Source organism: Malus sylvestris, chromosome 11 (assembly GCF_916048215.2).
Source record: "Malus sylvestris chromosome 11, drMalSylv7.2, whole genome shotgun sequence".
Lineage (NCBI taxonomy): Eukaryota > Viridiplantae > Streptophyta > Magnoliopsida > Rosales > Rosaceae > Malus > Malus sylvestris.
The window spans coordinates 34,101,031-34,115,357 of record NC_062270.1 but is presented as its reverse complement, the minus strand read 5'-3'; the positions used below and the strand labels follow the sequence as shown (position 1 = coordinate 34,115,357).

General features: G+C 37.9%; 2 protein-coding genes across 2 annotated transcripts; one reads left to right on the top strand and one right to left on the bottom strand.

The window, feature by feature from the left end:
* Positions 1 to 566: 566 nt before the first annotated feature.
* On the top strand, positions 567 to 3,341 carry LOC126590423 (uncharacterized). Its single transcript, XM_050255886.1, has one exon. It carries the CDS (start codon positions 567 to 569, stop codon positions 3,339 to 3,341), a length of 2,775 nt encoding a protein of 924 aa, XP_050111843.1.
* Positions 3,342 to 6,776: 3,435 nt separating this feature from the next.
* LOC126589461 (choline transporter protein 1-like) lies at positions 6,777 to 13,443 on the bottom strand. The gene is made up of 10 exons (XM_050254751.1): positions 13,073 to 13,443; positions 11,881 to 12,239; positions 11,520 to 11,665; positions 11,027 to 11,210; positions 10,410 to 10,483; positions 10,210 to 10,323; positions 8,983 to 9,339; positions 8,293 to 8,553; positions 7,444 to 7,671; positions 6,777 to 7,221 (listed from the first exon to the last, which is right to left on the bottom strand). Exons 1-10 carry the CDS (start codon positions 13,255 to 13,257, stop codon positions 7,009 to 7,011), a joined length of 2,121 nt encoding a protein of 706 aa, XP_050110708.1. The 5' UTR covers positions 13,258 to 13,443; the 3' UTR covers positions 6,777 to 7,008.
* Positions 13,444 to 14,327: the final 884 nt, after the last annotated feature.

Genomic DNA, 14,327 nt, shown 5'->3' with positions numbered 1-14,327 from the left:
TTTTGTAGAAAAAAATTACAAAGAGAAGACCTTTGGGCAACTGAAATTACATAAATCCATAAGCCAGTTAATCTTGCCTCAGTAGGAAAAGTTTCTCACCAACCATACTTAAAAAAAAGAAAACTGACCCACACTAGCAAACGCGTCTGTGACAACATTTTTTAATATCATAAAACGATATATCTGAAGCTCGCAATTCAACTTTTGAATATTATACACCAAGTGGAGATGTGCAAGGGTGGAAATGGTCAAGTTTACAGCATCAACAATATCTTTTATTTCTTCTAATTCCAAATTTTTTCCATTAAAAATTGATTATATTGTTTATTTTTTCAACTTAACTATCAAACTATTTGAACTGTTCAATAAGAAAATGGGACATTCAACTAAAGCCAACTCCAATGCAGATTGCAGGCTTCAGTGTCCTTCCTTACATAGCAGTAGGACCGCTTGAGGACTATCCCAATGCTAATGGTTGACCTGGTACTACTAGTACTGCATAAAAATATCCTCTCCTTGTTCATCTTTCTCCAAATCCACTTATCTAGTCCATGACCAAAGAATCCATGGCCATCTCCATGATCATCTTTTTACCCAATCTTCTTATGTTCGTCTTTCTTTTCTTCACCATCTCTTCTGCAGCTTCCTCTAAATACGATTTCCAAACCACTTACGCTGATCACTGTGCTTCATTTGTTCCCCAGTCTTTACCGAAAGGTTTTGCGCTAGGACCGCCCTACCAACACCTCCTCACGGGTTACTACACCGGTGGCGGTGGCCTTCTTAGTCCTATCTCATCGTCTAATCATAGTGAAAAATCTGTTCAATTCTTTATCTTGAAGACTAGAGAAACGGATGTTCCAGGCCTGATCAAGATTCGAGGGACTTTATTGTTTCCAGGTGATACACATTACTTTGTGGGGAATTCTTCCACCACAAGTAACAGTTTCTCATCTGGATCAGTTCCTCGTCCAAGAAGATTAATACTTAAACTTGAAGGGTTCTGGTTACAATCTTCCGGGAAGATTTGTATGGTTGGTTCCGGTTATGGTTACTCAAAAGGACGAAGTTATTCGCTCAACATTCATCCTATTTTTAAGCTCTACAACTTCATGAATTCCACTAGTGTCACGAGTTTGAGTAGCGGAACTTTGGAGAACATGATCAGTTCCAAGAATGATCCAGATTATTTTGAACCTATCTCTATTTTGATGCTTCCCGGTATGAACTACCAGTACACTCTGATTTCAAATAGTTCTGAAAACAGAAATACTTCCGGTGGAAGTGATAATTCCAATCCCACAAGTTCCTTGAATATAAAGAGATTTTGTTCTGTACTCTCAAGAGAAGTGCGAAATCATGGATTTGATCTCAAATACTCAAGCTTTTGCTCTTCTGCCAAGAACTGCACTCCTTTGGCCACGTCTGATTTGGCTCGTGTTGTTTCGTTGAAGCTTATCGGGTGTCGGAATGATGCGAAAAGGTTGAGAGTTCTGGTCGAATTTGTAGACAGCAGCAACATCTGGTATCGAAGGCTATTCGATCCCAATACAACATTGATTGGAGAAGGCTCATGGGATGCAGAAAAAAATCAGCTGTCTTGTGTTGCGTGTCGATTCTTGGATGCAGCAGGTTCTTGGAACAATACTCGTGTCGGTGATTGTTCAACAAGAATTAACTTGCGGTTTTCTGCAGTATGGACAATCGGAAACACAAGTAGCATTGTGGGGGAGATTTGGAGCAACAAAAATGTGACAGAGTCGGGTTACTTTGAAAAGATCACGTTCCAAAGTCCTCAGGATGACATTGGAAGGGTTCTGATTCCTGGTGTGAAGTATGAGTACACCAAAACCAAACAAGTAAGTAATTTGTGCCCAAAAAAGAAGACTTCTCATCCCAAGATCAACGTGTACCCGAATCCGTTTTCTTATGACATGAGATTTGATGTGTCAGCTAAGAATTCTAAAAGACAAGCTGTGTGGGGAAGTTCTGTTCCGATTTCTGTTGGGAATCAATTTTATCAGGCGTATTGGTATTCGATGCAAGGTGTGATTGCAACCACCGAATCTGAATCTACAGCTCCTGAGAGCTCTCCTGTGAGATACAGCTTCAACCACAGCAATCCGTACAATATTAGCTACAAAATAAGCATCCACCTGCTATCTCATGCAAAGTTTCAAAATGCATCAGTTTTAAACGAAATGCAGATCTTTGCTGAAGGGATCTATGATGAAACCGAAGGCAGCCTGTGCATGGTAGGCTGCAGAAACCTGGCCTCAAAGGGTCAGCAGCCAACAAATGATTCTGTAGATTGCGGGATTGCTGTCAATTTTGAGTTCCCCCCAACAAATCCAACCAACAATTCGGGTTTCATCAAGGGCAGCATAAAAAGCACGCGAAAAAAGTCTGACCCTCTTTATTTTGAAACTTGGGATTTAACCTCAGCTTCCTTTACCCTCGCTGAAGAAAGGCGGTCCATTTGGAGGATGGATGTGGAGATCATATTGGTTCTTATATCCACCACGCTGGCATGCTTCTTTGTGGTGCGACAACTCTTCCATGTGAAAAAGTATCCAGATGTTCTTCCCTCCATTTCCATTTTCATGCTACTAATTCTAACTCTTGGCTACATGATACCCCTTATGTTAAACTTCAAAGCCATGTTCACGAGTAGCACCAACCACCAAAACGTGTTCCTTGGAACCGGAGGATGGCTTGAAGTTAATGAGGTAGTTGTGAGGGTGATAACAATGGTAGCTTTCTTGCTGCAAATCCGTCTTCTGCAGCTAACTTGGTCAGCAAGATCAGCACATGGAAATCGCGACGAACTCTGGCTCATGGAGAAGAAGACTCTCTTTGTGGCCTTACTACTATATGTTGCAGGGGCTTTCGCTGCTTGGCTTCTGCATGAACAGATTTGGAAAAAGAGCTACTACGCTGATCACTCAATTTTCAGCATTGGCTTCAAATCTTATGCCGGTTTGGTATTGGATGGTTTTTTGCTGCCTCAAGTTGTGCTCAACATGTTTTGCAAATCAAAAGAAAATGCTCTATCCATTTCGTTCTATGTTGGAACAACTTTTGTTCGAGTGGTGCCACATGCATACGATCTTTACAGGGCTCACAAATTTGCTCACCGTCAATTCAACGAGTCGTACCTGTATGCAAGCCCTGCAGCAGATTTTTACTCCACTTCTTGGGATGTCATAATTCCTTTTGGGGGTTTAGTGTTTGCTGGCGTCGTTTTCTTGCAGCAGAAGTTTGGGGGTCGTTGCATTCTCCCTCAAAAGTTGATAGAGTTGGGTGAATATGAGAAGGTCCCTACTGTTACTGAAGGGTAATTTAATCTTCTCTCCTTTGTACTTGAGGAGGTATCAAGTTTTAGCTTTTTTATTTTTATCTTTCTTTTCGTTTGTAATGTGTTGAACTTGTTAGCTATAATGTGCGCACTTCCATTTTTCTTTTCTATAAGATAACAAACAATATTTGCTTCTGTCACGAGAATGAGGTCGGTCTGTCACAAGGTTAATGCACATAGGTCTCGAGGATACCATGAAACTTAGTACTCATGTCTTGTTCAACTGTGTTTCTGCACACATTCTAGAGATTTCGATAAGAAAACAAAAACAAAACTAAGCGAGAAAAATGTGAAAGACATGGAGAAAGAGAGAAGCGCAAGTTTAGAGGTTCTTAGAATAAATTTTGGATGTGAGACATCTGCAGAATAGTTGCAGAACCAGCAGCATTCCAGAGTTTTTGGCATCCTTTCTAAATAATGTTCATTTTTTGTCACTTTATTTTTCTTTTACAAAGCGGTATTCTAATATACTCTAGTTAATGGGGAAGAGATTCAAACCAACTGATCTAAAACCTACATATGCAGATTTGATGCAATTTTAGACTACACAAAAGTTCCTCTAAATAATCATCAAAACTGTCCGTAACCAGAGAGATTGACTAAAGGAGCTTGTAACTTCACTGGCTGAGAACTTTCTTCCTGCACCGAGCTCTTTGTGTTCGTCTCCGCCTCAGTGCAACCCTTTTTACTCAGAACCCTCCGAGCATTGCCAAAGGCTCTAGTTTCATTGACATGGGCACGCGTCCTCACCCCTCAGATTGCTTCCTACAAAGTTCAATTCGCTTAGGCCTAATATAATTGGTATCTAGCCTTTTTTGACAAAGCAATATTCTAAAGGCTGATTTGATAACCATTTTCATTTTTCGTTTATAGTTTTCAATATAAGAAAACGTAGAGAAGTATACGGAGAAAACGAGACGGTGGTGCGAGAGAAGGAAATAAATAAAAATGAATGAATAAAAATAAAATCTTGAAAGTGAAAACAACTTAAAATAGTTTTCGCCTTTTTTATTTCCACTTTGTGTGTCTTTTCTTATTCGTTTTTCTACATCTATCCTATTATCATTCTGTCATCGTTCTATATCCCTTGTCCCATGTATTTCCCCTCCACCTCTAACATTAAATTGAAAGTTAAAAATTAAAAACAAAATGGTTATCAAACAGGCCCTAGAACAAACTTGGTTTTCCATTCCTTTGTTCCAGTTTTTTTTGTCCTCTTAGGTATTTAGTATTTACGAACAATAAAATGCAGCTTTGGTTTCACAGTCCTGGGTTTTGTTTGTTCTAGCTGTCTATGAAAACAAAGTCATAAGCTCCTTTTTCTCTTTGAAATTGTCACGACAATGTACGAATTTGATATATCCTTTTTTGTCACAATTAGACGGATGGTTCACTTTTCAAACACGTGACAATTATTACAGACGAGTGACATTACTGAGGTTGAGCACTACTGTGAAGTAATATTTTTTCTACTTGTACATAGACAGACATGTTGAATTCGATACCTAAATATTAAAGTCGTTATATAATCCGTATTTTGCAGACTATGGAAAGTACACAAAACAATCGAAACATTGCAGTACTTTCACATTGAATTTCATTTCGTTGTTCTTGTTTATCTTTGTCCCAATGGTCATGAGGAAAACACCTGTCTTCTGCTACCACCTCTTTAAAGATGTGGTACTCATTGCCAAAGCTTCTCATGTTTTTGTTTATTTTTGGCGCCTTTTCTTTATATCCACCACTTCTAATCACTTCTCTTATCCAGTTTCATCGCGTTCTCCACCTTATGATCACATCTCGTATTCTGATCATTGCGATTCAATTGTTCCCCGGTCAATGAGAAGAAGGCGTTTGTTGTGGTTTTACTTGTATATACACTGCAGGGGCTTTAGCTGCTTCACTACTGATGGATTGGAGCACTTTTGGCACTGTGCCACTGAAAACGATGTTGTCAATACTTTCAGATCATCAAAATCTTGCCTGCCTTGAAATCATATGCTTGTTTGGTTTCGGATGGTGTTTTGCTGCCTCAAATTCCTCTCAACACTTTCTGCAATTCCAACCAAAAGGCTCTGTCAGTTTCATGCTACATTGGAACAACTTCCATTCGAGTGCTGCCGCATGCGTACGATCTTTACAGGGCTCGAAGTCACCGCCATTCTCGCCAGCAATTGAATGAGTCTTACATTTATGCAAGTCCCACAACAGATTGCTTCCTACAAAGTTCAATTCACTTAGGCCTAATATACTTTGCTTGGGATGTCATTGTACCTTTTGGAGGTCTACTGCTTGCCGGCAACATGGGTTAGTTGATGGATCTTTGGGCTTTGATTACCAGGGAATAGAAACTTTACAAATAAAACCCGAGGTTTGGCATTCGATTGCTGTCATTTTATATGTACATGGTTACACTTATCTACGTTCCTAATGTGCTTATGATGTAGCACTAAGCGGACTGTTAGCTAGTGTCTATCATCTTGCGAGAATAGAGTATGGTATAGATCAACTGGAAGGGGTATGCATAAAAGTATTTGCCCTGAGGAATCCTAGAATTCCGTCTGTTTTCTAGGTTTGGAAAAGTGCGAATTTTCAAGAAAGGGAATCCTAATATATGCTGGGAATCCTTTATGATAATCATCCAAGTATCTTAATGCCTGAAAGTTGGATAGGATGGCCTTTAAGTAAGGATTATATTGCCCTTGCAGCAGAAGTTCGGCGGCCGTTTCATTCTTCCTCAAAAATTGAGATCGTTGTCTGAATATGTGAAGGTCCCTACAGTTACTGAAGTGTAATTGCCCAAGTGATGTACCTTCAATCCGGGGAGGTTTTTCGAAGGAGTTTTGAAGGCAACAAAGAACAATTTATGTACTTAGAGTAAATTGTAGCATTGGAGCAATGGTCCCTCAACTAAAAATTCATTACCATTGGTTCCTTAATACATCAAAACGTGCAGCTATGATCATTTTCGTCAACTTCAATAGAACTTCCATCAAAATGAGTTACGTGTCATGCACGTAAGACTAAATCAAGAGGCAAATATGAAAAATCAAATAAAAACAATTGTATCAATGGTCTTCGACTTTCATTAATTGTAAAAATGGTCTCTCAACATTAACCCAATTGGAGCAATGATCCCTCAACTTTAACCCATTTTGACAGAATTATGATAGAGTTAACGAAAAACACCATAGCTACACGTTTTGATAAGTTGAAGAACTAATGGTAGTGAATTTTTAGTTGAGAGACCATTACTCAAATTTGATAAAAGTTAATGAACCATTCCTACAATTTACTCTTATGTATTTCCCTCTCGAGGAGGTCCTGGATTTGCGGTGGACAAAACTTCGCAATGGTGGAAGAAAAACTTCGCAAGGATGCAAGACAGTTTCAATAATTTCATGCGAGATTTGTAGCATTGCATAATTACTCTGATTACTCTAATTTCTTTCAAATGTATCTCAATTACAGCGACGGATATTCTAAACTTGTATAGAGGCACCCGTTTTCCCCCTCGGTTTCGCCTAACACTTGAATATATACAGACGGAACACAAAAATTCAAGGACTAGGATAAGTACTGGGTGGCAGGCTTTATCACCTTACAAGGGGATTCTCAAATTCCATCAAGCAAAGATTGCGAAAGTAAAATTATACGTCTAAGCTATCTGATTGGGGTCCTTGGGTGAGTCTCTGCATCTCGTTTTGGTCGTCTAGAGTTTGGATCAGAAGTGGTGGAGCATACTGGGCAGTCCCTTGGTGCTCTTCGGAATCCTGGCAGAATGAAAGAATGATGGTATCGATTGACATCTCCACCACAGCAAAGAAAAGAGTGGCAACCACATAGCCGAGAGCCCAGCAAACCTGCACAAACATATAAGAGCAGATTAATGACGGAACATACTCTACCCGACCATAGTGAGTTCATGCCATTCAACATAGACTATGGGAATAATACAAGGAAAGCTTCATCGGCGAAAGAGGTTTGTTTATCCACTTCCCTGCTCTAGCCAATTTTCATTTCAGTAGTTTCATCAGATAATGAAAAATTGTCACAAAACGCACTATCTTAGATCATAAACATACCAACACAGGAAACAGTGGAGAAGTGATCTTGTTGTGGCCAGATTTGTATTTGTGGGTATCCAACATAAGGAAAGCAAAAAGGGCAGTTGAGAGGCTGACACATAATTTTCCAAGGAATAGGATGACATCACCAATCACATTCACCTTCCCTATCCGAAGAATGTTACTAATGATCAAATCTGTTGCGATTGCAGAAGCCTTGCAGAAGCTTTTACCCGTTATAGCAATCTGCAACAGTAACAAGCATATTTTCAAGAAACAAATCAGATGAGCAAACCATATAGAATAAAAGGTGTTCAAACTCAGCCACCGGGATTTGAGAACCAAAAACTAATAAATAAACACATAAAAAGAGGAAAGTAAAGGACTACATTAGTGTTTAGCACTAATGTAGCACTATAGCCTGTAGGTTACAATAAAATGAGTGAAGTCTACTTGGTAGCTTTCATGTGCCTTCTCGCTACTTTATTCTTTCAAGCTGCTCAGATTTTTTACTTCATTTTTTACCCTTTCTGACTACGTGTTGCCAAGACTCAGTTATGTTAAACAACACACTACAACCCGGACATTGTGTACTCAAAACAAGCTTCAGACTTGAGAACAATGTTGGGGATACATTATCCAATCATGAAAAAAATCTTCAGGACTAAATGTCCCAAGTAGTTACATAGGCACCGCTTCTAGCATCTTGGTCAAACAGGAAACCGGTCGAGGAATTTGACAATCTCCTCGAGCCAACAAATAAGCTCCTCTTCCATGCAGTCGCCATATTAGAATGAATGAATATGAACAAAAACATGATTAACTCTATATATGAAAATATGAAGGATACTAGTTATGTCAAATTACCATAATGTAGGCATTGCGATTGACTGATTTGATTGTCCACTCAATACACCTCAGGAAAAATCTAGAAGCATGGTACACAGTCTTTCCAAACCAGTTATCGGATGTGGTTCCAGCCACTTTTAGTCTGCGACGAATTGACTCAAGCATAAAGCGGATTGATTCCACAAATGACACAATCAGGGAGCCGAGAGCAACCGACCCAAGGTTATAGCGTGCAAGGCGTTTCATGGAGGCAAAGACTGGAAGAAATGGAATTTCTGGCTGCATTGAAGAAGATAATGAGAAATTGAAGATAAAAAAACTAGCACACTGTGAAATAAAAAACTAGTCCTCAGAAAGAAAATCTTGGGTAACTTGATTTGGAAGTTACTAAACAAGACCCAAAATATTCACTCCAGCAGATATTACCTATGTTTGGGGCGACAGTTCCCGAACATAAATTCAATGTATAGGCACATGCAGACATAGACACGCATGTCGCCTAACGACGGAACCTTATGTTTCATGAAATAAGAATATTACTAAACTATTTGATGCTATAATATCAACCTAGCCTTCAACACCAAGTCTCATGTTTATATACCTATATTGTTCATTCTTGCAATCCAAATACAATGATGAAATCCAGACCTATAACAGAGATCTACAAGCAACTTTGTGGTAACCTATGCATACAGCTTAGTAACTTACTGAAGTTTCACCACGAGCCCAATAATAAGAAGCAACAGCACCCGCAATAACTGTGGAAGAGCATGCTATGAAAAACTGGGTAGCCCAATAACCCCCAAATAGGTGGAAAAGGATGGCAACTCCAATATGAGGAGTGTAATGAATGCTATAACCGCAACAACGATCACAGTTCACTCGTTTTGACACAAGATCATAAGCACAGCAGTTCAAATTGCAGTCATTCTGGACAACCTGACCAGAACTGAACAGATGGAAAGCAGCTGAAAACCAGAACATGTAGAAAATTGCAAGGATGGTATATGGAATGACTGGGAATATTATGAGCGCCTGAGCTTCTCCTATGACCTTTGCAGCAACCTGCATACAGATTAATGTGTAAAGCCATTAAAGTTAAGTAAAAACTTCTGATGAAGAAGACTATTCGGTATTATGTTAAACAAAGTTGTGAGTGCTGGTATTCCCAGATGTGGAAGGGTGCACATGTTGGGTGTGCTCCTGGCGACACCAGCACTTGCTTCGGTGAAAGTTTGGTAATAATATATGCACAAATGATACGTAATTACTTCACTTTCTTAAATAATCAGCATTCTTCCAGAAATTAATAAAGTATTTTTGTAATATGGGAAACAAGGCTCAACAGAACCTCTGATGCATACTAGCTATTCTTAGTCCTGCTTTATACAAATTCCTGACCGTCATAACTTTTCTTTATTTGACAACTTGAACAAGTTAAGACATCAAAAGATAAATATGGATTTGTGGAAAATTCTTTGGGCTTCCAGTTTTAGTACCTTTATGCAACTCCAAGTGTGGATTTGCAGCACAACCCATGAGAAAAATCTTATGCCTAATCAATGTCTAAATGTATATATAGGTTGCTGATTATTCATTGTATAATGTTGCTTTCATTTTGTATGTTTCTTCTTAACATAAAACTATTCTTAACATAAAACTAAAAATTCAGAGGGAAACAGCAGTCTAAACTAATTTAAGGGCTAATACCCATAATATCCTGCGTAAAGCGGGAGCCTTGTGCACTGGGTACGACCTTTTTTATATGACCTACAACGTCTTGGAGCAGCTCCACCCAATTGGAGTATTTAGTTTTCAAATCAGAGAAACCATAACAGTTTTCAAATGAAAAGGCCTCTACGACTTTGAGTATCATCAACTTTTCACCATATATATGTTCATATGATTTCAAATGATTAATTGGACATGACTTGCCTTGAGGACAGACGTTGCCATAAGGATGCGGCGGACTATAGCAATTGATGTAAGGATAGAAACAACCATAATAGAGGTCATAATAACAGCAACAGCATGGAGATGATGTAATTCCTGAAAGATTGAAACCATTGAGTTAGTTGAAGATACATAAAGACAGCTTCCAGGTTTAGGAGTGCTCAGTTAATGAAGGTACACACCCTTCCAATTATGTGAATGTATGGATCGTGCTCACCAATGATTGGGGTGATGCTATCATTTCCTATCCATCCAGCTAAAACCAAGCAAGAAAAATAAAATTCATCATTGTATTTTGTTGAATATTATCCACGCATACAAGCATAAAACTCAACTAAACAAGTAGACAACTAGAATATGTGAAGCAATATGCTTGAGTTCGAACAAGTATCAGTGTAAATGATGAAACAGAAGGACCCAACAATGCTGAGTAAGAGGAAACAAAAAGATGCACTTGTACGAAAACTCGGAAAAGACTTTTTAGATACCAAATTATGGAGAACAAAGTTATTAACACTGACAAAACACAGTCCTAGACATTCTTTCCCATGTTCACAACAAAATCTGTTTGATGACCATAGCTATACTAATTTCCCTTCCCCTCTACCTTTTTCGTAAATAAGAACCGTCAAAATCTGTAATAACAAACTAACAACATGAATATGGATAGCTAATCATGAATAAGATCTAACTGGGAGAAGGGGTGAGGAAGGCAGGACTCAAGGTCACTGCGACTTTAAACCCTACAGCATGGTTTACCAAATAAGAGGATAAAGCACAGTGAGAGATAGCTCTCGACCTTTTAAGTAAAAGAACATTGTGACTGCTATCATGAGAATGTTAAAGAGACCGACTGTAATCCAAGGCATTGCAGCAACAAAATGACGAATCAGAAGCAGCCAAATCACTGACAGAAAAAGTGGCAATATTCCTCCACAAACAATCAGCACCGGCCATGCCTTTCCAATATCAGCCATGTATCTCTGTCAACAATGAACTTTTAGAGCTATAGAATATGAAAACAGTAAATGTACTAGGTACTGTCAATGAAGATAGCTCTTTCGCGATAACTACCAAAAATAGCACTAATAGCCAAACTACTAAATTAATTTTATAAATGAAAATGCAACATGGTATATCAAAAACTAATTTTAGCCACGAATTATGTTTTTTTTTAATTTGGTATGCCAATTGCAAACAAAGTCGAATGCAGAAAACTTTATACATTTTCACAGAATTTAGGAACTATCCTCATTAGAAAGAAGTAAAAGTAGTAACAAATGTTGCCTGACCTTAAAGACAGATGACCGAGAATTGATGGCCTTGTGAATAGATTTGTCTATAATAATGTCCTCATTGATTTTCACTCCACCCATTTGCTGCCAATGCGTCAAAGATACGTTGGAGGGACGAGCAATAAATTGGCAAGTCCAATAAACTGTACACGGAAGAATTTGCAGTAATGTTACGATGAAAGAATAAAAGATACAGGTAATGAAATCATATAGGGACTCCAGGTCGTCATTGTATGTCAAAAGTTTTCTCCCACTGGTAAACACATGTACATTGTACACAACAAACATCACATATGCAAGCAATAAATACAATACATGATAAAGTTTAATAATTCCTAACGGAAGTGAGTTCATTTACCATTTATACTGGGAAATATGACAGGGTAACAAGGACCCTGAAGTTGAAGAGAGGTGTTTCTCAATTCTGGTGTAAGGAACTCATAATAATCATAATTCCTGTCGATCCAATCATCCATTGAGAGACGGATATCTCCATCAGGATAATCACACACCCAACTTAGTGAATCTTCATAAGGGATAGGGCAATCCAATAAGCATATACTCCGAGCATTGGCCAACTTGAATTGATTGTCTTTTAAACCACTAAGGTAAACCTGGTTAGGATTTAACCAATATTTGAGTTCCAGTTCCTTAAGACCAGGTTTTGCATGCTTGTCACCACAAACATTTCCTTTGTAGTCCAGTCCATAAGTGAGCCTGATAAACCACAACACTATTAATGACAATGATAAACCTTTATAACATGCCTTGTGTTGCTAGGAAATGGAAAACTAAAGAGAATTCAACTATGCAAAAATGAAAAGTAACCTCAGTGTAGCAAAAGGAGCAAACATATAGGAAACATACAATGTAGCCAAATATAAACGAAAATACTGCACTTAAACGAAATCCAACAAGAAAGACCAACCCAAGTAAGATGCGATAATGTTTATCTAAACATAAAGAAGGAAAACTGCCAGAAGAAAATGAACCAAAACTAAATTAGCATTTCCGCTTTCGAAAAAATGAATGACATTGACATCTAGTTTTTCTACAAACAAATCACAAATTACACAAACTCAATCTTTCATGTTCAGCTTCTTGCCAAAATTCCCTCCAGCAGCAAAAGTTCACTAGAAAAGGGAAAACAGAGGGAAACTGAAAACCCAACAAAGATGGTATTGCTAAGAACAAACCCAATTGAGAAAAATACCAATGTTGCTAAAAACTCACAACCACCAAACACCATCATATGTTTAAGGTAGTTCCTTGGTGCATTAAACATAAAAAAAAAAAAAAATAGACAATTGGGGACCAAACCCAAATAATAAAGCAATTTCTGGTCTCATTTTATTCCAACAGATAAGTAACAGTGTGTACATGGAGACAATCCCACAAAAATAAATACCCATTTTGCAATACCTCGTATTTCTGAGCTAAAAGAGGAACCCATTCGAGAGCCGATGATTCTTACCTTAAAAATCACAAAAACAAAAAAACAAAAAAATTTCCAAAAAAAAAAATGAAAAGGGTATGGCTAAGTTTCTTACCTTGAAGGGTTTCCTTGGTTGAATCCAAAGCTGGAGTTAACAATCATGGCAACCCAGAAGGCTATGAAGATTACGAGGAAGACAAGATCCCTGCATTTCCTATTGTGCCTAATGATTGAACTCATTTGGGCACTCCCATCACTTGGGGGGTACCTCCCTATCACTGCCCCCATAGGACCCCTCATTTTTCTCAGTGAAAACCACACTCGCAGACACAGAGAGATTGTTTCTTTCCCTGTCAAACTTCTTCAACAATGAGAGAGAGGGAGAGACAGAGATGAAAAGACAGCAGGAGGAGGGAGTGTCGCTGGGAGTGTGTGAAAGGTCCCTGAGGGTTTTTGAAGATTTGGAGTATTGTTTAATGAAGTCCTCTCTCTTTCTTTCTCTCTTTTTCCGACTTTAGGACAAAGATGTCACTTTCGTTCCATTTTTGTCAAGTGGCTCGGCTAATGTCTCTTTTATTTTTTTATTTTGTTCTTATGTTTATACTTATTGAGCACTGTTATAAAAATCTTCGTTTAGGCGCAAGATGGTTGGTCACCGTCCCGATTAATACATAGGCGTTTGAAAAGTAAGAAAATGCGTTTAGACCTACTGAGGCGCCCGCCTAGCCTGCCCAGACCCTTCTAGACACTCTCCTAGTTTGCGACTTACTTAGACAGAAAATATATAACTTTCATTTTACATTTTATTTTTTCAATAAATTGTAAGTGACTTGTTGAATACTTAAAGAAACAAACATTATATACTTGTTCTCCATATTTTCATTATGGTCCAATAGCTCATAATATATATGTCATTCTATTTTGTAGTTTATAATGAAATCATATATATTTTAAGTATATACAGACATTTATCTACACGAAATATAATAGATTTAATTAAATCATCCTAGTCCGACTAGTGCCTAGCGTCTTTTAGAACCTTGGTATTGAGTATCGATTGAAAGATAATTGAATTTAAAATTTCAGTGCAGAAATGAATGCTCTAAAAAACTAAGTTTGTGGTGTGATAATCTACACTGATAAGTTTCTAATTTATCATATATGATTTTAGTTTGGTAAGATAAAATTCTAGGAAAATGGATTTCGCACTCATTTTCTTTTTCTGTACATTTATGTTTATTTATGTTCATTAATTATCTTTTGATTCTTTAAATCTAATGACCAAACATAAATAAGACAGTATAAAGAGAGAAAAAAGTTGTGTGAATTTCACTTCCTTAATTCTTTTGTATCTTATCATATTCCTCACA

Coding starts and splice junctions, on each gene's coding strand:
- LOC126590423 (XM_050255886.1), top strand. CDS start 567: ATGGCCATCTCCATGATCATCTTTTTACCCAATCTTCTTATGTTCGTC.
- LOC126589461 (XM_050254751.1), bottom strand. CDS start 13,257: ATGAGGGGTCCTATGGGGGCAGTGATAGGGAGGTACCCCCCAAGTGAT. Junction 11,211..11,519: donor CTCGGTCATCTGTCTTTAAG/GTCAGGCAACAT, acceptor CATTGTTGACAG/AGATACATGGCTGATATTGG. Junction 9,340..10,209: donor TGGCAACGTCTGTCCTCAAG/GCAAGTCATGTC, acceptor ATCTGTATGCAG/GTTGCTGCAAAGGTCATAGG.